This window comes from Epinephelus fuscoguttatus, linkage group LG8, assembly GCF_011397635.1.
Source record: "Epinephelus fuscoguttatus linkage group LG8, E.fuscoguttatus.final_Chr_v1".
In the NCBI taxonomy this organism is placed as follows: domain Eukaryota; kingdom Metazoa; phylum Chordata; class Actinopteri; order Perciformes; family Serranidae; genus Epinephelus; species Epinephelus fuscoguttatus.
In genome coordinates this window covers 26546441-26573161 of record NC_064759.1, presented here as the reverse complement: position 1 = coordinate 26573161, position 26721 = coordinate 26546441, and the positions used below count along the sequence as shown (strand labels likewise).

General features: G+C 39.2%; 2 protein-coding genes and 1 long non-coding RNA gene across 6 annotated transcripts in view; 2 read left to right on the top strand and 1 right to left on the bottom strand.

Moving 5' to 3' along the window:
- The first annotated feature begins 9375 nt into the window (after positions 1–9375).
- Positions 9376–15770, top strand: LOC125893408 (protein NDRG1-like). The gene is made up of 12 exons (XM_049584071.1): positions 9376–9815; positions 10213–10318; positions 10741–10861; positions 10997–11059; positions 11194–11254; positions 11980–12066; positions 12344–12400; positions 12560–12726; positions 12977–13076; positions 13316–13351; positions 13456–13507; positions 14836–15770. The coding sequence occupies exons 1-12, from the start codon at positions 9765–9767 to the stop codon at positions 15066–15068; spliced, it is 1134 nt and encodes a 377-aa protein (XP_049440028.1). The 5' UTR covers positions 9376–9764; the 3' UTR covers positions 15069–15770.
- A 5679-nt stretch (positions 15771–21449) lies between these two features.
- LOC125893412 (uncharacterized) lies at positions 21450–23842 on the bottom strand. Its single transcript, XR_007449884.1, has 3 exons — positions 23728–23842; positions 22589–22665; positions 21450–22482 (listed from the first exon to the last, which is right to left on the bottom strand). It is a non-coding gene; the product is annotated as an uncharacterized LOC125893412 (long non-coding RNA).
- LOC125893403 (focal adhesion kinase 1-like) overlaps positions 22493–26721 on the top strand; it is an 86462-nt gene continuing 82233 nt past the window's right edge. For 3 of the 4 annotated variants that reach the window (XM_049584061.1, XM_049584064.1, XM_049584060.1), the window contains exon 1: positions 22778–22991. In XM_049584061.1, the coding sequence (XP_049440018.1) occupies positions 22826–22991 (166 nt within the window). In that variant the 5' untranslated portion in view covers positions 22778–22825. Of the gene's footprint in view, positions 22650–22777; positions 22992–26721 lie in introns of those variants that run through there. The other variant, XM_049584062.1, reaches the window with a different exon arrangement.

Below are 26721 nucleotides of genomic sequence, written 5' to 3'. Positions count from 1 at the left end.
GTGGAGTCACCCTCTTAACCATCAGAAGAAATGCAGGTTTAAAGCATCTCTGTATCAGTTCCACCTGAGATAACCCCTCGGTTGCAGCATGTGTCTGAGACAGTAAAGCCAATTAGACAGTTTAGACTATAGACATTATCCGCGTTATGGATACAATCAGGGGATAATCAAGGCTGCAGTTCTAATCAACTATAAAATCTGACACACTGATTTTCTGTGTGTGTGTTTGTGATGTAAGCTGCATTGCTACAACTTTTAAAATTCACTTCAAAGTGCAAACAGAACTTTTGTCTAGCCTAGTCCACACTTGTAATCTGTAGTTCAAATTGGTCCGGATGTTTTGCATTTAAATGATCTTACTTTCTTACTGCTGAACTTTTGAATTAATATTTTCTATCACACATCTGGGACATCCTCTCACCACCTATGTGTAGTAAAGGCACATACTCACCCTCTCAAGGCTTCCTCTATCTGATCCTCCTGAGGAACAGCCAGCTCTGTGTGACCACCTGTTCTGATACATACAAACAGCAGCGCACTGGCTTAAACAGGGTTGCTGTAATGGTTTCTGGAAATGTGAGCTGACACCCTGTAGGTCAACCTTTAGCTGGCAGTCTTGTGCATTTGACAGAGCCTACGGGACACTTTGGGCCTCTGACCTGCAAAGACTTCAGAGTCCTTTCACCACATCGATGATGAAATGTCAAGGAAGTATTCAAGCCTTTTTTTCTATAAACCAAACATTGCTGATGGTGACTATCAAACTATTGTGGTAATCATTAATTATTGTGAACTTTACATCTTTTGATCTTGCATTTCTTTCTTATATTATATTATATTATATTATATAATATAATATAATATAATATAATATAATATAGGGCTCTCTCCGGGCACTCCGGCTTCCTCCCACAGTCCAAAGACATGCAGATTGGGGACTAGGTTAATTGGTGACTCTAAATTGTCCGTAGGCGTGAATGTGAGCATGAATGGTTGTTTGTCTCTATGTGTCAGCCCTACGATAGTCTGGCGACCTGTCCAGGGTGTACCCTGCCTCTCGCCCGATGTAGCTGGGATAGGCTCCAGCCCCCCTGCGACCCTCAAGAGGATGAAGCGGTTAGAAGATGAATGAATGAATGAATGAATAATATAATATAATATAATATAATATAATATAATATAATATAATATAATATAATTATTATTCATTCTCCCTAACTGCTTATCCTGGTTGGATGGGTCTGGAGCCTATCCCAGCTGACACTGGGTAAGAGGCAGGGTGCACCCTAGACAGGTCACCAGACTATCACAGGGCTGACTCACTGCACTGGCCTAAACAGCCAACCATCCACACTTACATTCACACCTATGGCATTGTTATTATTGACATTATTTCATCATTTTTTGGTTTGTGTATAGATAGACATGCACATGCAGATGTGAGTTAATTAATTCCTCAAATGTCTGGGTAGTGTTTTGTTGACCTGTTTAACTAGACAGACAAGCTATTTTTGGCATTATGTAAGAATTTGTGCTATTTAAACATCGCCTTTATAGAAGCCCTCTAATCTGGCTCAGTAGCTTCTCGTCTCACTCTGTTGTATTTGTGTCTGATGAATACAAACATGGCCTCCGGTGAAAATAATGTCAGAGCTACACTGATATAACCAGAGTGTAACTATTGGGTAACCACAGTGGTGGAGGAAGTATTCAGAGCCTTATAGCACTTATACCACACTGTGAATATACTCCACTACAGGTAAAACTCTTATTTAAGTAAAAGTACAGAAGAATTATCAGCAAAATGTACTTTTAAGTATTAAAAGAAAAGGAACTCATTCTGCAGAAAAAAATGTCCTTGACAGTGTTTTATTGCTATATATGATGGCTTTTTTTTTTTTTTTTTTTAAGATTATTGTTTTGTACATTTTTGCCTTTAATGGATAGGACAGCTTGGCGTGAGGGGGAGACAGAGAGGGGGGACGACACCCAGCAAAGGGCTGTGGGCTGGAATCAAGCCTGGGCTGCTGCAGCGAGGGCAGAGCCTTTGTACATGGGGCGTCTGCTCGATCCACTATAAGCCACTGACTCCCCATTATATATGATGTTTTTGATTTAATATTACTTCTGCAGTAATTAATGTGTACATATGTGTAGGTGTTAAAGGTTATGCTAATGGGGAGTTTAGTTTACAGCAACGCCTCATATTTTATTAGATCATCCTATGTTTTGAGAACCACGTAGCTCTTTAAAGTTATAGCTTTGTGACGATGCATTTTCCAGCTGATCCATGAGGGTTTTTAAAAAGTTTATTTACCTAAAGAAGTGGGACAATTGTCTCAGCACATACAGGACCTCTTTATCTATCAGGAAAAAACTAGGCTTTTTGTTTTATTTTGTTTTTACTGGATAGAAAATGCATGAAAAAATGTAATCTGAAAAGCATCCACTAAAGCTGCCAAACAAATGTAGTGAGGTAAAAGTATAATATTTGCTACTGAGATCTAGTGGAGTGGAAGTTGTGTAAAAGGCAAACACTCAGGTAAAGTACACGTCCCTTGGATTTGTACTTCAGTGCTCTAGTAAATACTACTTAGTTACATTCCACCAGTGGATAACTACAACTGCTATTCACAGTAGTATCATTTATATTACAAAGTAATCACAGCTGGTAATCCCTTGTTAATTGACCATCTTTCTCTGTACACTTCTCAGGAATGGGGTTAATCTTTCATAAATCCACCTCTTGACCTCTGACGTCTATACGTTTGTTTCTGTGTCATTCACTGTTGATGAATGACTGAAACGGGAGCACGGGCGAGCTTAACATTTACACTGATTTACCATGTTGATATATATAATTACACAGTAGTGCCCTCTCTACTAGAGTAGTTTGTAATTCTGTCCCCCAGGCGCACTACTCACTCAGCAGTGTGAAATACTACGTAATCCCCAGGGCAAACTAGGAAGAAACTGGATATGAAAAGGAAACATGGTTTCTCCCAACAGTTCTGTAAGCTAGAATTTCCTGGTTCCACACATGAGTAAATCTTAATGTGTAAATAACACACAATCACTTTCACGATTTTTAATGTTTAAACCTATGTTCATGGGGTGTGATGTTGCAGCAGGTGCATCGCTATGCTTTGAAAACTGAGCCCCACACTGGTCAGGAGTGAATAGTGGAGAAGCAACAGTATGCTGCGTTGGATCAAATGATATTTAAGGGGCTTCCTGTTTTGAGCCACACAAATATTTTAATGTTCAACTAGATTACTCGAGGAAACAATGATTAAGAGTGTCAGGTCACAGTGACTCTACTGTAAACACCTACTGTACTCGAATCTCCACTCTGTACTGTACTCCTCTAAGCCAAGTCCATGACACACTGAACCTTAAACTAACCATACACTATACTGCTACACAAGACAGTGTGGAAAGGGCCTGTGTGTTTTTGCATGTAACCTCAGAAATATGCTTACGAAAGACAGCACACACATGCACCTAAGCACAAGCTCAGGGAAAATCCTACACACACACACTCTCACACATACACACATGCAGACACGTACAAACAACAACAAACACACACACAGTCAAGCATGTGGCAAGCGGCAGCAGCTGCAGTGTGTATAATTAGAGTGTTTTGAAAGCTGAGAGTTGGACAGCAGGACTTTCACCTGCAGACTGTGGAGTTACCATGACAACCAGCTGTCAGCATAGCTAACTTTATAATGCCAGCTACATTATATATGTATATTTAAGGCTGGTGACCTGAAGATCATGAAGAAAGACAGTAAAGAAAGTGTGGGATACATTCACTCATGCAAACCTCTCTCAGAAGCAATACATAAGATTCTCTCTCACCCACGACATAAACAACACATGTGTAGCAGGTTATGCAGAAGGGTATAATCACAACACAACGATCACTTCACAGTATGATAAGATTCTTGGCTTTCAAAACCTTTTTTCCATCTCACTGTCGATTCCAACTGTTGTGGAACAGACACGCCCAAGTGGGATTTCCCAACAAAAAAAGCTCCAAGTGGCGTCCTTCAATATCTAGGTGAATATATGTAACACAGATCTACATGTAAAATTTAAGCTATGTGGAAGTACAAAGTGCCAAGTACAAAATAGTTTTAATATCAAGCAACAGTCATTTGATAATCAAAGTTTGTCAGGAGAAAAACAGAGCAGTATGTTGACACTGTGACCTTCTTCATGCTGCCAGTTGACACGCTGCATCCAGAAAGTTGATTTCCTGCCTCCATCTAGTGGAGAAGATACAAAGGTGCAGAATGTGCGGCTGAAAGCTTAGATGACACTTGAATCTGACATTATCTAAAACAACTTTTTAAATTAATTACAGCTTCAAATGGTTCATTTACAGCTGTGAGTTTTGTGAAAGATTTACTTTCAGTACCAACACTAGACTTGACTATAGTGACCAACGCTGCCTGTACTTGGCGTAGTTTCTAAAGAGTATAAATTGTAGGCTCAGGACTACCTGGCTCATAGACAGCATCACATGTTTTCTTTAAAACAATTATTTTCTGTTTTTATCACTGTTTAAAGGAGTTCCCCAAGGTTCAATCTTGGGTCCTTTCTTGTTCACCATGTATATTAATAATATTACATCCCCTGTAACAACATTCACATCTATATCATCCACATCTTCATCCAGATCCTCTCACTCACACCTTTTGATTGTTCCAGAGGTCAGAGCTAAAAGACATGTAGATGCAGCCTTTGTTAATTATGCCCCTAAAGTCTGGAACAATCTGCCTGAAGGTCTTAGAGACACATCTTTTCATGACTGCTTTCTCCTGAAATATATTTTTAACCGATGGTTGGTTTATCTTGTCTTAGCCTGTAGTTTTAATTGAACTTTATTTAATCTTTTATTACCTTTTTGATTACCCTTTATCTTTTTTTTCTCTATCACAAATGTTTTTGATTGGCTGTTATGTTCAGCACTTTGTGTTACATTTTATATATGGATTGTGCTAAATAAATAAAGTAATAATAAAGTTATTATATAGAGCCACAAATATTGTAGATGATAGTTTGCATATATTACCACTCTGAATGCTCATATTGAGAGGGTTTCAGAATATAAATATCTTGGTATCTGGCTGGATTGAAAAGTTAAACTTAAATTTCACATTAACACACTTGTCATCAAGCTGTGATAACCAAAAAAAAAAGAATATTTGTACAGACACAGAATTTATTTATCTGTGCTCTGTAAGAAGCAGATAATTAAAGTCGTCTTCTTGTCTGTCTTGGATTACAGTGATTACAGTGTTATCTATAGACATGCCTCTGCCTCCACTCATAAACCCCTAGAATCAGTTGATCATGCTGGCTCACTGTCGCACTGTCATGGTTTACTGGGACACTTAAATAGAAAAGAGCCAATGTTAATGTAATTTGTAACATGTGCTTTTCCTTCTATAAAAAATTGAAATCTCAGCTGTGAAGACGACCTTCCTGAATTTATTTTTTCTTGGGGAAAAAAAAATAAAATGTTTTAATATCTTTGGATGTTTTAAATATTCCTACACAGGCTCACATGACGTGGCAAGAAGATTTTAAAAGCGTTATAATCTATTCTCCAAGTTTAAAATCACTTAATTCTTTGGATTCTGTAACTTATTTGGCACTTACTTGACCCATTGCCTAAAACCTGAGCAAATTGGCCTGATTAAAAACATGCAAAGAAGGCAATGAGCAACCAAAGAAGAAATGACCCAAAAAATTAGCAAGAAATTAGTAAAGAATAAATTAAAAACAATAATATTTGTTTCAAAAAAGAAAGAAAGTAAGTTAAAAACAAACAAACGAGGAAATGACCTGGAAAGAGTGCTTAATATATATATATATATATATATAATCCAGTACCATAATTTTTTTTTTTAATAATTGTCTTTTTTTTCTTTCTGCAGTTTGTTGGACATTTCTCACCAAATTCCTTATTGCCCTTTTACCCATGTTTTTGAAATAAATTGCATCAATTTGCTCAAGTTTCAAAGGCTCAAATACTTGCAGGCATCTGAAAGCAGCACAAGAAAAATTATGTTGCTCCAGGTTTCGAAGGTTAAATGCTTCCAACCTGATGAGAGGTGGCCTCAGAGCTGTACTCAGTTCAAAACATGACTCTATTAAGCAATGAAACCTCGGTTTTGCAAACATTTTGTGTCAAATAATCTTCTAGGAGTAGCCCTAATCTCTTAATGTTTAAAATTCTTTAATGGCACTTTACTCTTGACAACTGAATAAGGTCAATATATTGATTGTGTTCCTCATAGTTTCATTTTTCACAAGCATAATGTCCTGTTTGATCAACTGGAAGTGTGTCCTCGATAAAACTGCTGCAGGTATTATCTTCATAGAATTGGCAGAAGTTCCTCCTGCACACAGACTAAATATAGGTAGAAATATTGCACGCTTAAACTGTTGTTGTATTAGACAGTTACTGCTGTCAGGGCGTTTTTATATCAATGGCTTTAAACACACTGTAGAACACAATGTAAGCAGGACAAAGTTAATGTTGCCGGCACTGTCAGATCTCTTTGTAAAATAGGTGACACATCAATGAATGAAAATGACCACCACACATGCCCCACAAAATGGGATAGTGGTCAATGGTGAAATAGGCTAGCAGGCCAAAGCTTAGTCAGGGTTAGTATGATGTAAAAATGGCTTCAGGCTGACGTGAGGCTGAGTAAGACCCATCTGCTGCCCTCTGCTCTTCAGCTACCACTAAATGGATTAAGTCTTCTGCGCACACAGCTCTCATCTAGCTGTGTGTGTGTGTCATCAAGGCAGTGGCAGCATCATGTCTTAAAGAAGGCGCTCACAGTGCAGTCTGCTGTGTTTCCGCTTAGCCAGCTGTTGCTGTCTGCTGTGTCATCCACCTGCTACTGTCTAGACACCATCATGATTTAATACATTAGATGGAATACGGAATATCCTGACAATAACTGTAGTAGCCTATATATGTCGGCTGCATGCTGATACTGTTGACAGTCACAATGTTGAGGATTTAGTGTTGTGCTCAGGGCTACATGACTGAGGGGATAGCACTCATTCATTCGATTCCCTGACACTAATCCCTAAACCTTTGACCTGCTGCCGTCCTAAGCAAAACACTATTTTAATTTTTTTGTACATGTGTGTTTACTCTCCCCAGAGCCACACAATTCTAATACATTTGTAAACTTAAGAGAGAATAAATCATCAAACCTCTCACACTTAATAAGCCTTTAAAAAACAGCTGTAAGTCAAGACTTCAGATATTACATTTTCAGAAAGATATAAGTGGAAGAACTACCACTAAAGTGTGTTACAGAGCAATGAAACATCTGGTCTATTGTCTCAGTGTGTTTGTATCTGAAAATCTATTTATTCTTCATTCCACAACTTTTGACAAATAGCCTCACACCGCCTAGTAAGGTGATAATTAGATTTTCTTTAAAGTTTAAGAGTACTGCACACTTACAGGTCCAGTGTGTAGGATTTAGGGGCATCTTTTGGCAGAAATGGTGTACAATATTTATTACTATATTTTCATTAGTGTGTAATCACCTTAAAATAAGGATCATATTTTTTCATTACCTTAGAATGAACTCAACTCCTACATCCTCTATCCTCGATCACCTCACTCGGAAATCGATCAAGACTCGACATCTTGTAGGACGTTTTAATACGTTAAATGCACTTGGAGGAGTCGAGGACAGAGGAGGATTTCAGAGGAGAGCGAAGCAAGGATACACAAGTGCAACCTTTGCGGAGGCCTTTAACTGACCAACAGTTACTGACTGATCTGATACATCCCAACATCACTGGAGTTTCATACAGAGTGAAGACAGATAACAGATTAAACTCAAATGTATCACTACAACGTTTCATTTTTTATTTGTTCTCTGATTCACCATCGAGTTAAAAATCTGAGCAAGAAAAGGAAACAAATTACTTTCTTCATTTATTAGAAAGATTTTTCTCTTCACGATCTGTTATTTCCGTCATCAACTTTAATTATGTATACAATCAGAGTCAGAGAGTCTGTCTGTCATTAAGAAACACTTTGACATCAGTGACCATCATTTCCATTCAGTCACACTGAGGCTGACCATTCCTGAGCGTCGGGTTGATGAGTTACAGAATTTTAATTTTCCCTGAAACATTTGACCTATTAAATTATTACCAGTGTTCAAAGACATTGCAATCATTCTGGGTTATTAAATAATGAACTCTCAATCAGAATATCAATAAATACAGATGCAAATAATGAATAAATCATATAAACACATTGTGTGACTGAGCAGGACACAGGACATTTTATAAATACAGAACACAGGTGGTTGATTAGCATTGTTCTAAACTATGCAGTGTGTGGAGTTAGGCTCAGACCTGGGGATGACGTTAGATTTAAATCAGAACTCCTCAAACTGCTTTGAAAGGTCCATGTAACCTCCGCTTCTGCAGATTTGTTTTGTATTTTGTATGATTTTATTTAAAAAAGAAAAACAACTATTTCAAACCAGGAAAAAAAATATACAAAAATTTATTCAGAGATTAGCCTATGTTTTAGTTATCAACTATGCCATTCAATGCTACTCTCAGACAACTGGTCCAATTGACAAATCCAATCTGTTTTCATTTTTATAGAGTATTTGGAATCAGAGTATCATCAGCAATGGTATTACCTCACTCCTTCACAGAGACACAACAATTACCCATGAGCAAGCCAAGTCCATCTTTAAAAAGTGCTTTAAGATTAAGTTAGAAGAAAGTCAAATAGTATCATGGCTTTTTCAAGGTTAGACTAACCTCCTGTGCTTGTAGGATGTAGGATTAAAGTTATAGACTGTTCCTTTAGACTCTCCAAGTTAATTTGATCTGTACAGGAGCAACATGACGTACAGGGACTTCAGAGTAGCTGTCCAAATGAAGGTAATGCACTAAGTTAGGAGGAGGGTCAAGGTGAAATGAACTGTAGGGAGCAGAATGTTTTTCCGTGAGGAACAGATGGCACGTTGAGATTAGACAGCTGACCTGCTCACGGCTTGGCTAATGGTGTTGGTGTGTTCCCCTGATGCCCCACAGCAAAAAATAACAAGCTTTGCCTGTGATATTAATGTAAGTTCCTACCAATCAAGCTTATAACAGAACATTTCTGGTCAGATTTATTTCCCAACATAATAGTCTAGTTGTTTTCAATACATTTCAGTTTTTGCGCATGATACATAAGACAAACCTGATTTTAAGGGGAAAAAAACGTAATTAAAGTCTAGAAACACATTTCATGATCATGACTCAAAGGATATTTTGCTCAGAGTATCTTAAAATGAATGGAAGCTTCACAGTGACATTGTATTTTTGCATTGGGGATGTCCTTTGTTAATTCCCTACAGAAATCTAGTGCTGTCTCTGGAAAGCAGCAGCCTGAGGTCAGATTAAAACTGTTAGCCACGTGTGACCCAGGTTGGAGTTAGGGCTTAGGGACAGATCAGTGACTGAGGATATATAAACCAGCTCAAACACCGAGTGTGTCACACACCAAAATCACTGTTTCTTTGAGGTCGTCTCTGACTGCAGGACTGGCAGTGTCAAGAAACACGAAATAGGAGAATAATTAATTTGCTTTAAAATCAAAAAGGACTTTAAGGATCAAAGCTCTCCAGAGGACATTTGCTCTGCATCTACTGCACATCTCCTTTATCTCTGTTGTGGTCTACTCTGCATCAGCAGCCATGGTACTGGAGGACAACGAGTGCGACTCTGTCTTCGAGCCTCAGATCACTGTGAGTATCCAAGAGAGATTAAGTTAACCTTTCTGATAGATTTACGGCTGCAGATGTATCCTTGTGCAAATTTAAATGACTTTAACATCAACACACACACACACACACACATACGTGTTTTCAGGACATAACAGGACTTATGACTAAAATGTGAAAAATGGGGACATGCCTTTCCCAAGGTCCTAGAGGCCTGGGAATCAACACACACACACACACACACACACACACACACACACACACACAGTGGGTGTAATGTTAGAAACATCAGCATCTGGTTATAGTGCACATGAAAAAAACACTGCTCTAATCTACTAAAATAAACTGTAAATGTATATCTTCAGCTACAAACACATACAGCAGAATGCATTATTCATCTAAATTTGTTGATTTGTTTTAGGAGGAGCATGTAGAGACTCAGTATGGGAACCTCCACTGCATCATGACAGGAACTCTGAGGGCAAACCGCCCCGTCATCCTGACATTTCATGATGTTGGACTAAACCGTAAGTCCCAACTCTCTCTGTGTGCACAATAGCCTAGTGTTTGTAATATTTGTACACTGCACACAGACATAATATACCTATGTGGTAGGGAAAAACCTATCCACATTAAGATTTGTATATCACAGCTATCTTATTTATTTGTTTAACAACAGAAACCAGATTTTCTATTTTATCTGTGTATCTGAAGACTTGTTGAATTAAGTAAAACCTCATCTCTTAGTTGCATGGAAGCATCAGAATATTCTTTCCTATATTTATTGCCCTCTAAACAACATTTTAATCCAAACTTAATGCACACTTTTTAAATGATCTGATACATTTTCATTTTCATAAATTCTTGTGTTATATTTTCTATGTTATGTTCCACATCCCTATCAGCCTTTATCACTTTTGTGATTTGTGTTGTGTTTTTATTCTCATAGACAAGTCTTGTTTTGAGGCACTGTTCAACCATGAGGACATGCAGGAAATTGTCAGACATTTGCCAGTTTGTCACGTCGAAGCACCAGGACAACACGAGGGAGCCAAAACTTTGCCTTCTGCGTCAGTACACTGTCTTTAATACTCTCAGTCTGACATATATTAACATTTCATGCTGTATTTACATTATTTAACATGAGCTCATAAATGATTAGATCTCGCACCTGCTGATGGTTATGTTGACGTCTGACCCCTCAGATATACCTACCCTTCCATGGACCAGCTGTCTGAAGCACTGCCTGCTGTTCTCAAACACTTTGGGTGAGTCCATCTGATACTTCATAAAAACTTTTCAGTTGGCCTTTCATGAAAGGTTAGGATATTTTCAACATGTTTATTCACACAGCGCACTAGGACTTATCTCCGTTTTGACCTTCTGTCTGTTTGCGGTGCAGGTTGCGCAGTGTGATTGGACTGGGAGTTGGAGCTGGAGCCTACATCCTGGCCAAATTTGCTGTGAGTTCAAATCTCATCTCTAAACCCCATTTGAACCTCAGACGGAGAGCGTCTGACACCTAGTTATGCATAATTTTTTATAGGTCTACTATTATTAGAACATATCCTTACTTAGCTGCTGCTCCTCCTGGTGTACACAGGCATATACGTACATCAGACCTATACCAGAGCTCTCACATCTTTAGCTACACAGATACAGTTGCAGTTGTGGTGCCAGAGGTGGGATGACACTCTTTAAAAAACTGATAAATTTAGTCTTCGCAGTCTGTAACAGCAGCCATGGTATCCTTACAAACCTCTAGACAGGGAAGAGAAAGACGACATCCATGAAAATCTATGGCTGTAGACATGTCCCCTTCAGTATTTGGAAGATATGTGCATTTGTAACCCTAAAATAAAAACATATAAGTGGCAGAACACTTTTATTTTGACAAATTACACCAGAAAGTGATGTGAAAAAGGCACAAATTGGTGCATAAAAATTTAACAAAATTAAGGAAATTAAGTATTTGATGCTCAAAATTTTCTAAATTTTCTTATGTGTCCCCCCACCCCAATGTTAAAGTAAAACCTTTGCTCTTGAAGGATGCAATCTGTTTGTCTAAGTAACATGAAACTCAAAAATTTAATTAGATAACTTCCAAAAAACATGTTGGTAAGTGTTCATGAGTGGTTGAAGCTATATCACTAACCGTTCTTCTGTGTTTGTGTTTGTGTGTGTGTAGCTGAATCACCCTGATCAGGTGGATGGATTGGTCTTGGTTAACATCAATCCCAGCGCTGAAGGACTGATGGATTCTGTTGCAAGCAAGGTCAGCAGTGTGTGTGTGTGTGTGTGTGTGTGTGTGTTGAATAAGATCATAATCTGTTTCAAATATTAGGTTAATTACAAGCCATACAACTAACTGTATGGATGTATATTAAATTACATTTGACTGATTCAGACACTTCAGTTTAATGATGCTAGTATTAGTCCCAGTTCTGCCACAAGAAGAGTAATGAGAGTGTTTGTCTTTGTGATTAATTCACCATTTAATGATTATCGTAAACCTGCTGTAACATAAATACATTGTTTTGCATGTGTCATAGATCACTGAATGGACCCACACTCTCCCCGACACAATCATCGCACACTTGTTTGGAAAGGTAAGTTATCAGGCTTCAATGATTGGCTTCAGTTACCATGACAACAGAAGTGGGAATGCATATCTTCAAACACTTAATGTCGTAAAGACGTCTTGTAAAGACGTCTTAATATCGTTCTAACTTTCTAATGCGCTCTTTCCTCTCTGACTGATTGTTCAGGATGAGATCCAGACCAACCTCGACCTCATTGCTACATACCGTCACTACATCACAACAACGATGAACCAGTCCAACGTGAGTCAGTTCCTCCGCTCCTACAACAACCGCACTGCTCTGGAGGTGGAGAGGCCCATTCCTGGAGGAAACATCAATGTCAGGACCCTCAAGTTAGTACCATCATTAACCTTTAAAGAGGGCAGGAGTTGAACTGTAGTTAGAATAAAAACTGGTTCAATCTATGTTTGCAGTTGTGATTAAGACGGCTAAACTTACTCTACACTGAAAGGTGGCGACATATTCCTGCAGAAAAGATATATATGAGTTAGAACAATAATCCCCTCACTGATCTTAAGATGCTCACCACTCACTCACTCTGTCAGTCCTAACTATTTCATCAGTGTATCTGTTGGTTTACAGGTGTGCCAGCCTGCTGGTCGTAGGAGATAATTCTCCTGCTGTGGAGGCTGTGGTCGACTGCAACTCCAAACTCAATCCCACCAAGACCACACTGCTCAAGGTAACCAAAAGGGGAAGCAAACAACCAAATGATTATTTTTTAAAATTGAGAAAACTTTGGATGAGTCTAGTTAAACTAGTCAGCCTGTGAAGAAGTGTTCTGTTATTGTCAAATGAGAATTTACAGTAAAACAGTTTTACCTTGTAATTACCTCACTGGAAAGTCTATTAATTTAAGACCAGGTATAGGTTTTATCACGGACGGAATCTTTAACTGACCTTTGCACTTTGCTCTTCTAGATGGCAGACTGTGGCGGACTTCCTCAGGTGGATCAGGTAGGCTGTGACATTTTGTGGGATACTCCACTGGCAATACTGTAGAATCTGCACTCCTGATTGGTTGAAAATATATCCAATACTCCTTTTCTTTCTCTCCACAGCCAGCCAAAGTGACTGAAGCCTTGAAGTATTTCATCCAGGGCATGGGATACTGTAAGTCACCATTAGTTAACCTTCAACTATCTTGATCTTAATTTAGAGTCATAACATGTCAGAGACCAGTTTAGGACACTGGTTCCCAACCTGGTGGTCGAGACCCCCATTCGGGGTCGCCAAAACTTCACAGGGGGTGAAGAAGCCTTCTTGATTTGAAGGAGTGTGAAAAAAAAATTAAAAATATGTATATCCTCCTGAGACCCTGTGTCGGACATGCCATTTTGGGTTTACTTGACCTTCTACTTCATTCTATTTAACTGAGACCTGTTGTCCTCGTCCATGGGCACTTTTTTGTGCCATCTAGTGGTAGTAAGAGCACAATACACTAATCTATGTAAAAACCAGACGGCAGCCATCCCTGTCAAGTCAGTCTGCAGCCGATGCCGACACAAAAGTGGACAAAATCTGATCAAATTTTATGGCTGAAACTTGTTTATTTATGATTAATAATGCTTGCAGTTTGATATGGCGACAAATTTGACCAATTTTAGCAACAAACTACGACACAATTAAGAAGGAAGTACACTGAGATTTTATTGTCATCTTGTCTGAGGAGGCTGGGACTTAATTATTGTTAATAATAATGTTTTGGTTTTCATATTTATTGGGTCCTACTGATCCCAAATAGCTAGGAGACATTAAAAATCCAAACCAAACAAAAGTTTGGGTCTAAGGAGGATATACAATAGGCCTATATCTCAGCATTTCACTCATTTATGTAAAGAAAATGTAATGAAATTGTTATTTTTAAAGTTTAGATTATTATTCGAGATATAAAATCTCAGAATAAAGGCAGAGTGAAGACCTGAACAGATGCATTCATAGAGCCTGAAGTCTCTGTGAAACAGCCTCATCCTGCATTAGAAAAGTGCATGGTTAAAATAACCACAGCAGAGCTAATAGAACAATGGTCGTGTGTGTGAGAGATTACACAAATAAATAAAATAAAATATGGGATACATGTGACAGGCAGCAAATTGATGTTCCTAAAAATGTCCAGAAAGATCTCTGGAATAAAATTCACAGAAAAAAAAACTGCTTAAAACTCATCTAATCACTCATTTTACACACATTTCCTGCGATGATTGCGCTCGTTATTTAGGTAATTGTACAGTTTTAGTTGTTCTGAGATATTATTGTTATGCATTGAATATAATATGACATATCCATAAAATATGTCACTTTGTCAAGGGTCAGTATATTAGATGATAGATAAAGGGTCCCTCAATTGTGCTGTAGCTATCAGTTGGCAAAACATTGTTCAAATAAACTCCCATTAAAGACTGATGCAGTACAGCACAAACCTCTCCCTCCTCTTCCTCCAGTGTCCAGTGCCAGCATGACCAGACTCCGTTCACGGACGAGCTCCAGCTCCAGCGTCTCGTCCTACGAGGGCTCCCGGAGCCGCGCACACACCAATGACCTGCAGCGTGGCCGGGTACACTCGCGCGGCACCGAGGAGAAGCGCGGGCGCTCACACACCGACGTCTCCATGGAGAGTATTTCCAGCAGTAACGTGGACCACATCATCACAAAGTCAACTGAAGTGGCATGTTAGAGCGCACTCTGCCCTGAATCCCTTGCACTTAAATCAAACCATACCTCATTATCTCCACTTTGACAGCCTCCCTCTGTCATGCCCTTTCATCTGCACTATCTTCAGCTGAAACGTCACAGGTCCTACCTCCATGTGACTTTGCTCTACCCCCTCTGTATCCTCTTTCCTTCTCTATCCCTTCATCTATTTAAGCATCCTTCCCTGAGTTTGTCTTTTGGCATTACTCTTAGTCTCTCCATCCAATTTTCTTCATCTCTATCAGCCTCCTCCTCTTCTCTGAACTCTTACTTATGTCTCTACCTCTGCATCCTTCTTTACTTTGTTTTATATCCCTGCCCCTATTCATGTTCTTGTTTCTTTCTTTTCCTCTTCTCACTCCAGTAGCTGAGATTCTTCCTTATCCAATATTTATCATGATACACACTACATGAGGAAAACATGAAGCTGTAATGTACTGAATGAAAATGTTCATAGATGTGTATCCATATAATGAAGATGTAAAGACAGAGTATGTTATAGTGTGAAAACGGGATGTTCATAACTGTAGGAATGTGTATTGATTATATGCAACTGTGACAGCTGTGTGTTCTTGGCCGCAGGATTGTGTTATGGACAAAAGTTTTAGATCACATGATGTTTTAAATATGTTTAGGAATGCTGTGTAAAATAACATCAAGACATTCAGTTGAATCACTAAAAACAGATGGCCTCCTGTAAGTATCTCTTGTGTTATCAATGATTATACATGATACTGTAAATAATTATCTAGCTGGCTTTGATTTAATAAAACTACAGATGAAAACAGAACGTGTCTGACCTTTTACTGTCACAAACAGAGACCTTGTAGATGACCTACAGCTACAAAATGTTTTAAATGACAGAAACAGTTTCTAAATAGGATTATGATTGTTACAGTATAAGAACAACATAATTTTGGCAAATATTGCTTCCAGCTCTGTCATTAAGAGAGTCGCCATTCTCAAGATTGGAAAAAAGGTGATATCCCTGGTTCTGCTACTTTAATCGTTACCCTTTAAAAAGAAAAAACTGTTCATCATGACTCTGCTAGTTTTATGTGCAATACTAAATAGTTGAAGTATTCTTAAGCAACAAAGAAGACATTTGAGATTTAAGTTGCCGAGATAACTGTATTATTTCAGATGGTATTTTGAACAGGATCAGCAACCCAAACATCAGCAAATCTTTTAGGAAGTTAAAGGGGGAGATCAGGGTGGCTATTCTAACCAGTGGGTATTGAAAGGTTAAGGCGTCTGCTATAAATAAATATATTTTCATGTGGTGGCTCCCAAATGGTTCAGCTACAGGGTCCAGCTTTCTCCTTAGTCATTAGTTCAACATCATACTCGCATTCTGCCATGTCGTCCAGCTGGTTTGCTGTCTCTGTCATGCAGCTGTCCGTTAGTCACTCACTCAACAACAAAAAACAGCGTTTCAAAATAAAAGCTCTGTGCTAGAAATTCACTGTACTTCAAAGTAAATCATATTTTTTACGAACTGGATACGTCCATTCACAATGGACCCATGACCCACTTTTGGACCATGACACACCAGTTGGGAACCACTGTTTTAATGTGTACAAACATTTCCAAAAATTAGGTGATTTGTGATCAAAGTCATGTTGTGCATTTGTGCCAATCAGCCTCTTATAGGGTGTGTTGACACAATGTTAACTTGCTATAACTACAATAAACGAAGCAACTACAAGAATCAATTTGAAAATTTAACTCAAACAAGAACCAGTAAACATGAACATTTAATAAAATATCTACCCAATTTTAAAACCAAACATTTTTAAACAATGCTAGAGCCAAGAACATTCGGGACACACTAGTGCATGCAGACACACATAGAAAATCCCCCCACCAGAGACGTTTGGACAATGCCACAGGCTTTTTCCCATGCCACAACTGTGCTGCTTGTTCTAATGTCAAAAAGGTTAACACATTTACCAGTTTCATTACCAAAAAGGAATACAAAATAAACAAAATGATAACTTGCAACTCTACAAATGTTGTCTACCTTCTTGTATGCACCAAATGTGGCATCCAATATATTGGTAAAACTAGGAGACAACTGAGACTTAGAATCAATGATCACAAAAGCTCCATTCGCCGCGCTGATCCTAAATCAGGCATTTTGCTGATGGAAATCATTCTCTCTCTGATCTTATATTTTGTGGCATTGACATGATAATTCCCAAATGTCGTGGTGGCAATGTGGACCAAATGCTTCTACAATGTGAATGCAAATACATTTACTATTTAAAAACCTTACAACCCACTGGGCTAAATGAAGAATTAGAAATGTCTTGCTTTTTGTAGGTCTGTCTGTGTGCACTAGTCTGACCCTAATAGTCCCCAAGCTAGAGTACAGTTGTATATCTGTTGATGTTCTTACTCACCTTTGAGCTCCTTGTCCAAGGCTGTTTGTATATAAATGTATATTGTAATGGTGTGATGTGTGACACAGTGCTGGTACCTCTAATTAATTACCTGCCCTCTATGAGAGGCTCCAGGTGTGCCCAATCAAGTTTGATTGAGAAGACTACACTATAAGAACCATGCCACTAGGACCTCTCATTATATGCACTGACGATAGTCCCTTGAGGACTGAAACGTTTGCTGCTTGTTTGTCTGTGAAGATCCCCAGTAAAATGATCTTTCATTAAGACTCTCAATATCTCTATGTAATAGTTTTATAATGCATTTAGTCCACAAGCTACTTTTTATTTTCGATACTATAAAACTGAAATTTTACCCTCACCTAAAAATTGAGTGACTGTTTTGATGATGTTTTAACATGGTAGATGAGTGCAAGTCAAGAAAGCAAACATTTTTAATGTTACATTTTTTTGTCTGTGACCTCCAAAGGACCAGAAAATAGCTATGCCCTACTTAGTTTTCAAAGGAAATGGTAATCTGATTACATTAATCTTTATATTTGCCACACCAAAGGTCAGTGTTGTCCATCAACATTGTTTTGGTCTCTTTTCTGTGATTCAATTCCCCAGATGCGTTCGTGATAAGAAAACGACCTTGTGTCACGATGGTGGAAGAAGGAAGAAAAACTGTGGTTTCCTCATCATCACAACTGATACTACGTTTATGTTCTCAACCACATTAGATTTTATTAAATCCTTAAAAGGATGTTCATCAAGTCATGCTGTAAAGAGATTGTTCTTTCTGTGATGTTAATGACTGTGCAATTATATTTCTGGATTACTTTAATGACTTATTTTGGTGGCTAAATCGTTAGAAGAGCCAACATGTTTCGAGTTCTGCAAGATTTCGTCAGGACTTTCAAAGCATACACCACAGGTATGGCCCCACCTGTATAGTAGCAGGAATCAATAGGAGGCCATCACATGACCCAAATAATGACTTGACAGGTGAAACACATAAAAAAAACAAGTTAATAAAAAACACAGAGTGGCATGAGATGAGATACCCAGTAAAAAATAAATCTAAATATATAAACACACCATAAGAAAGTAGGGTTGCGTTGCTAAAAACGAGTGTACCTCTCCAATCTGTCCACTAGATGGAGCTCTATAACCTCTTCTGATCACTTGTGTCTCATCAGCAGTCTCACACCACTTGTCACATTATGTAGCCAAAAAACATTCAGGACACATTTTGCTCAATCCAAACTAAATGCAAATCACATAGAAATGTCCTGCATCTGCTGAGTATTTAATATCAGTCTTAACAGCATTTTGGATCTTTTTAAATATTTCTTATGGGTCATATTTAGTCTTTTCCTTTCCATATTTAAGTGTATTAAAGTGTTTTTCCCATCCCTGAACATGGTCCCTGGCATGCACACTCACATACCATTGTTTGCCTGCCTATTCTGGTCCAGTTTAAGATATATAACTATTTTTTATTGTTTAAAAAACATCTCATTATGTGACAAACTTGTGAAGATATCAGGCTGGAAGGTGGCTGGAACAACATTTGCAAGTCTTTGGCGAATAAAGATGGGAGTGCTGGACAAAATCATCCCAAATGACTTCAGTACTTTTATTGTGCTTTTCCTTTTAAAATCTAGCAATAAATCTCAAACTGTTATTAAAGTCTATCGCTCTATTTGTTTAAAGAATTTTAGAAGGGAAATAAAATATTGAGACATCCAAATTCTTGTTTCCCCCTGCAAAACAACTTCTTTGGCCTCCTGTATTCACATAAGCAAAGCTGCACCTCCATCAGACAGAGTGTTGAGCCTCTCTACCTACAGTGTGGTTTTTACTGCATAGAGTACAGAGTATAAGGCAGACTGTGATCTGCAACTAGCTCAAGGTCGATTCATCCTTTCCTTTCACTCCCATACTGTTTAATTAGATTCAATTTAGACTAGACGTAATATGTTTTTCCCGATAGCTGCCAAGCTGAATGACTGCCAGAAAGGGTAAATGTGGGGTACACTGCTGGCCCAGCACACACCATGTCACTATGACGTCACAAGTTTTAATCCACCTAAGTGTCTCCCTCCCTCACACCATCATTTGCATAATTCTTCTGTGGATAAAAATAATCTTTGAACTGTGTGTGTGTGTGTGTGTGTGTGAGAGAGAGAGAGAGAGAGCTGCATGCATGAATGTACTGTATGTGTAGGTGGGACTGTGGGCCCATCAGTAGATGGATTGTTTTGGGCTGTGACTTCGAGACAGTGGAGACACACAGACCCAGCACAGCATAATAACAGTCAGCATCAAAGTCACAATAATTTTGTTTGTGTGTGCGCGCACGCGTTTGTGTGTGTGTGTGTGTGTGTGTGTGTGTGTGTGTGTGTGTGTGTGTGTGCTTGGGGAGCATCTTTATTTCAAAGCTTCTTTTGTTTGGCTTACATTATGACACTACGATGAATAATGTATGACAGAAATCTCTGAAGATTTCATTTAAACATGAGACACCAGCCCTTGCACGACTGTGGGCTCTTACACGTATATTCTGTTTCCTATTATTTCACTCTGCTTTGGCGCACTGGGCCGCATCACACAAACACTAAATCCTGTACATTTCCATCCACTTTAGTAGACATTTGTGATTTGTCCTACAAGGTGGATTTGATGGCTGCCCTGCCAGCACAGTGATTACTAGCCCAAAGTGGGGCCGACAAAGTGGAGAGCAATTTAATTTCAGCTTCAGTCTGTAACATATTGCACAGTGAGATAATGGCTACTTTGTCCATGGACGTTCGAGCCCCCCACTACTTTTAATTTCTTACCTACAGCAGGGCAGTTTTGATCACTGACTGCAAGTCCGTTTATATAACTTTTTATTCACCTCAATCACCAATGAGGCAAAAAGACATTATTATAAATAAAAAATGTGGCAGTTTGACAGTGGCAATGGCAGTTTTGCTCCCACATATACATTAATACTTGGTACTGTGAATATCTGATCATTCTTTGACCAATTTTGCACATTTCTGCACAAATTGACACTTTTATAAACTGCACTGCTCTTTCTTTTTAATTCAAATATACTGCACATACTTTTATTTTTTTCACATTTTTGTTATAATTTTCCTCTATTCCATATTTACGTTTACTGATTTTGCCTTACTTGCTTTTATTTTCATTGTCCCTCATTATCTTCATGTTATTTATTAATATACCACAGCACAGTCCTTGTATGTGAAAACCTACTTGACAAAAAAAAACGGACTCTGACATTGTGCAGTTTATTGAAAAAGAACACTGCTCTGACACCCCTTTTCATAAATACACACAACACACACAAAAAATAAAATCAAATAAATGTATGCAGCATGTGTTAACAAATATTGCTTTTGACTTAAAGGTCCAGTGTGTAGGATTTTTGGGGATATATTGGCAGAAATTGAATACAATAAGTATGTTTTCTTTAGTGTATAATCACCTGAAAATAACAGTCATATTGTTTTCATTATCTAAAATCAACATATAGAGAAGGTCTTCTTTCATGGAGTTTGCTATGTTGCACCACCATGTTTCTACAGTAGCCCAGAATGGACAAACCAAACACTGGCTCTGGATAGGGTCATTATGCTTTTGCATTTTTGAGTTTCTGCACGGCCATCGCAGTTAGCAGCTTCTCCATGTCAAGTCCAACTGCACTGGAAAAACACAGATTTATTTATTTATTTATTTTTACATTAAACTGCTTTAATCAGTGTTTTTACTGGTTGAAATTCCCTGATCTGTTTGTTTTAGAGAGGAAGAGACCTCTGTGGATAATTCATCCCTTGGTAAAAACCTCCTGAACAATGAACACCGGAGGAACTTTAAACGGGAGTTCACGCTTAGCACACGGGAGAGAAGATTCAGTTGGTTGCAATGTGCAATCCTCGCCACTAGATGTCACTAAATCCAACACACTGCTCCTTTAACCCAGTAACATTTTCTATTTTAATGTTTATGTCGAAAATATGATGTAATATGGTCACATATGTATATAGTGCTTTACATATTTTCTTTTGCTACTGTAATTTTGTCGAGTAAGCCCATGTTGTGTCAGCCCAAGGGCTTCCCTGAAGTGATATAAAACACGTAGTTCTCTTCTTTCACTGTTTTTAAATGTAAGCTGATAATAAAATAAGTGACAACCTGAGTGTCCTGGTGTGACTGGAACTTTTATTCTTTTTGGCACCCAGGAGCTGTGCACAGGCTTTCTCTGATTATTTTGGCTCCCCTTTGGTGTAACCTCCAGTTTTAATTCAATTTTACTTTGTTACGCTATTGTTATAATCATTTTTTTTACGGCTTGTGTCCCCTTTTAATCAATATTTTTTATTAGGAATAATAGTTTCATGCTGTTTTTATGTGTGTATCCTGTGTCCTGTAATCAGCACTGGTTCATTAGGTTTATCATCATGTGAGCTCTGGTGTTTTCCCAGATTTTATGGACATTTCTGGCGACTGAGTCTTTCAGTTGTGGAACCTACACTTGCCATAATTGACAGCATTAAATTCAAATTTAAACTGTAGCTGGCAATATTATTTTCTCATACTGCAGGAGATAATAAATATTCATTACTCCCTGTTTAACCACTGTAAAGACACTAATCACAGTCATCAATTTGATCACTGCTACACAGTGCAAGGTAATTTATTTGGAGTAAACTGAGATTGGAGAGCTTCACCCTCCATGACATCATTTGTCAGGATAAATGGAGGAGGCTAATGTGAAACAGGGGTCTTACATAAAAACATTGGGGGGACCCTGCAGCAGCAGCAGCAGCAGTGGACACGTAGGGCCCCTCTCCTCTCCTCTCCTCTTCTCTCCTCCTGTCAGTGAGCCCAACCAGCTGCAGCCATGTTGGAAACGCTCAGGCTCCTCCAGCAGCAGCAGCAGCAGCAGCAGTGCTGCTAACAGCTAGCGTCAGTGGACACCGACTACCGGGCACGGCGCTGTTGAGGACAAAAACAGACAGGGAGAGGGACTCATAACGGAGAGATACAGCCACCAAGCCGGTTGTGATATCAACGTGTTTATGAATATAAAATTAAAACTCACTGGCTGGTAGAGCTGGCTGGTTCCGGGGACTAGGTGCGGTCGGGCTCCGGGGCTGAAGCGGGTGAGTATTGATCCTTCTGGGGGGCGGATTAAATGGGAATAGCCCACCGTTAGCTGAGCTAGCTTAGCATTAAAGGGGGTAACACACACAGACAATGGGGTTAACGCGAATGCAATACGCGGGGGTGTGTTTATATGAGCTGGTGTTAGGATTTAAGATGAAATATGGTGGAGTGAATGATAAGAAATACTGGTCATTTTGACACCGCGGAGTCATTTGTATTCCTAACAGACCGACAGTGGTGCAGTGGCCGAAACCACCCCTCTCTGTTTCTCTGCTTAGGTGCAAAGGTCCAAGCCAAGGAGGATTTCTGTCATGCAGGGACGAGGCGACACCGCCGTGGTACAAACATCTGTGTTTTAATGAATAACGAGCTGCTCAGGATGAGACTTATTGTTGCAAGCAGCGGTTTTGAGACAAAAGGGGGGCAGCTCTTACTTAACCTGTGCGTCTCAAGTGTGTTGGGCTGCTTGCTGCCTTGTCAACCACAATACTGTACACACTTAAAGCTGTGGTAGGCCGAGTGAGATGCAGGCACAGATTATTCACAAGCATGCATGATGGGATTAAAATCATATTTTAGGTGCACTGACAACATTTGCAGAGCTGGACATGGTGTGGAGTCTGGCACCCTGCAGCCCTGTGGATGTGATTTGTCACTTTTTCTTTGGGGTGTCAGGGGTTTGAGAGTCAAAGCTGCCCAGTCATGACAGATTTCTGTTTTCCTTCCCATTTCCCCCACTTGTTTCCTTCCTTTATGTGACTGTTGCCCCTGATCACATCTCTGCAGACACCCCCTGCATGCCAAACTGGAGGGTTAGGACCCCAAAGTCCTGAGATGTTTTGACGCTGATTGTAGATACAAAACAATCTTTGACATTGACTGACAACTAGAAAACATATTGTATTCTACTCTAGAGTAGCAGCCTGACAAAGCAGGTATCGGCTTTCTTTCTAGTGTGTAACCTGAAAAGGTGATTCAATTCGGCTTATTGCACGGCATCTACTTACAGCTGTTCCTGTAAAAAAGATTTCACAGCATTTTTTTGTAAGTGAGTTATCAAGAAACTGGACTTACGGGCATTCTCGTGAAGTCATTACCCTTCGAATAGATGAACACAAGCACTTTACATTGTAGCTATTACTGAAAGTCTAGTTAATGTTTGCTTGATTGCATGTCCAGTCAGTGCTGTGATTCATTGCTTTTCCCCGGGTGTTGTGTACTCAGATCTGCAGTCAGATAAAAACCCTGACTCTTGCGCATCAGTAATTTTGCACCATCCCTTTTAATATGTGTGATTTCAATTTAAATGTCTGATTATTGTTGACATATGAAGAATCTCTCTCACTTTAAATTGCATTTGTTGGTAGAATCATAATTTCTAAACACGTGCTATTCACACAACAGATGAAGGAGAGCTTGCACTCTGCTGTGGCTTTGTTTCTCTTCTGCCTCTGTCTGTTCTCCTCGCCTCCTCTCCCATTTCTTCCACTAATCTGAAGAGGCAGGGATGAGGACAGAAACATTGAGGATGTTGGATCAATCTTTACACCCGTCTGTTTACAGTCGGGGAAAGATAAGGATGAGAGACAGAGTGGCGGATAAGATGGGAGGCGAAAGGAGACGTGGTGGGAAGATGTTTAGGAACGAGAGCCCAGGAGAAGGAGGCAGCAGTTTGGGAATGAAACTCAGCCCTCAGGTGTGTCTCTCTGATACAATCAGTGGGCGGGTGTTTCACTTCTCCTATAAGTGACAGCGTACAGTACAACTAGGAAGTGGAGAGACAGAGCAGGAACATATATGCGTCTTTTGCCTCGCAGAGGTTCAGTCCTCTGTGTACCAACTGCCAACATGCAGTTCTGGGATTTCCTGGGCTGCACCAATGGAGGTATGAACGTGTTCAGTCATACTGATTGCTCGGGGAGCATGTTGGGCTGTGGTTGCTGGTGTATGGGTGCTCTGTGCTAGGCAGGTAGAGAGGGGCTGGAAAGGAATTTGCGCTACTCACCACCGTGCAAGCAGTTGCATGTGAAAACCCTCACAGACAGGTAGAGAGTGGAGCGCAAACAAAGACGCTGAAGGCTCAGATACAGTGTCAGCCTGCTCTGCTTTCCTTTGATAAACCTGGTTGGTTGCTTCTGACAGCAGATTTGACAAATGAATAAATTGGCACGATTTGTTTGCGTCTGTTGCCCTGGATGTTTTTGGATTTTGCTCACAAGGCTTGCCTCCGTGAAACGTGTGTGAAATGAAACGTGTGCTGCATGGAGTAGTCTTCTCTTTTTTTTTTTGACTTGTTTAGCTGTCATTTTATGTTTCTATTATTTGACTGGTAAGCAATATTAAATTCCCACAGACCTAAAGATGGAAGATGACAGCCAGTACTAACACTACACTTATTACTATCACTCCAGCTGTTACTGACTGACTATCACTGTGACTGTCACACTTCTTTGACACTGGTACCTATGACAATAAAAAACACAAGACTGACAGCTGTAATATAACAACCTGCTTATTCATAGAAATCAGTTCAGCTGTAGGTACGATGAGCTTTAAATTTATTACCCTTATTGGCCTCGGTAATGGGTTTTTTTTACACCCCGATAATGTCTCCTTTGAAGTCATCCTTTGCATCTAAACGTACATTCACACACTCAAAAAAGGCACACAGTTATAGTGGTCAAAACAATTCAGGATAACAATTGTATCTATAAAAAAATTGAAAATAATAGTAAAGCTATCAGTCCAATTCATCATAAACTTTGTTTGTTGCGTGTTTTTTCTCTATTTGGGTAATGAATTACACGGAAAAATTCGAATGTAGGAAGGTGGAGAGGGAGACAACGTGAAAATGGAGCTGGATTATTTACATGTTATTATCATATCTGTATTTGTAACATTATATCAATATTATTTAAAACTATCACAGTTGTCGTCAATACTGGAATATAGTGACACCCTTGTATGTGGCTCACATCTGTATTTTTTTCGTTATTTACCACATAGAGACATTGTCAGGAATCCGATCTCTCAACTCTTTCGAGGCAGCACTGTCTGGTCAGACCTGTACAACAAAGAGTTAAACATCAGATTTCTGTTTCTGTATAAATGCAGCTAAACAACCACAGGCCACAGCTATCAAATGTCGCTTTTCTCGTCCACAGGGCTAGACGTGGGAGTGCAACTGACAGCTGTGTAGAGTGTGAGGGGGTTGTTAGTGAACAAATCAAAAAAACAAACATTAAACGTCTGGCTGTTGGTACTTTAGAGGACATACAAGACACGTTAGAAAGCAAATAGCTGTAGCTTTAGTCACCTTTTTAATAACCCACGTTTAGGCCTATGCTGTTGAATGCAGATGGTCCTCCTCAGACATTGTGTTTGTTAGTATATAAAAACACTCACACCTTGTTAATCTATGCAGGTTGTAGACCTCTGCTTTGTGATCTCAGTTTTGTTGTCTCGTGTCTTGCTTCATTTGTGGTTGCTTAATTGTGCTGTATTGAATTCCAGGACAGTTCTACCTCCCAACACCCAACCTATGCCCCAGGCTATGTTTTCTGCTATTGCATAAATAGCTATAGCTAAGATACCTGAAGGGTTGTGTCATATTCTGCCAGATCTTAAACTTACGTATACCTGTTGAGTCCCTGTTTGTTGGAGCTATGGTTATTTTCTGTTTTTGGGGACAGCACAGCAGCAGGCTGTCTGATCAGACCAGTGAAAGTATGACTGGAAGCATGTGCTGCTGTTGTGTCATCGTCAGCCTTCCCCTATTTGCATCCTGAGCTCAGTGTTTTGCTTAACTTATTCCATGTGGTCAGCACTCTCTGTCAGATACCGTGACTGTGAAATAACTTGTAATACACCTCATAAGAATATATATGTGCTGTTTAGGTTTACATATTGTTCCCATGTCTCCTGTCTCCCATATCTTTGGGCATAATGGGAAAAGAATCTGTTTCACAGTAATAGAACCACCTGGCTCAAAAACCCATATATAGCAGGAGATTATAATAACAGAAGAAAATAACAAGTCAGGTTGTCTAGTTGATATTCAACACTTTG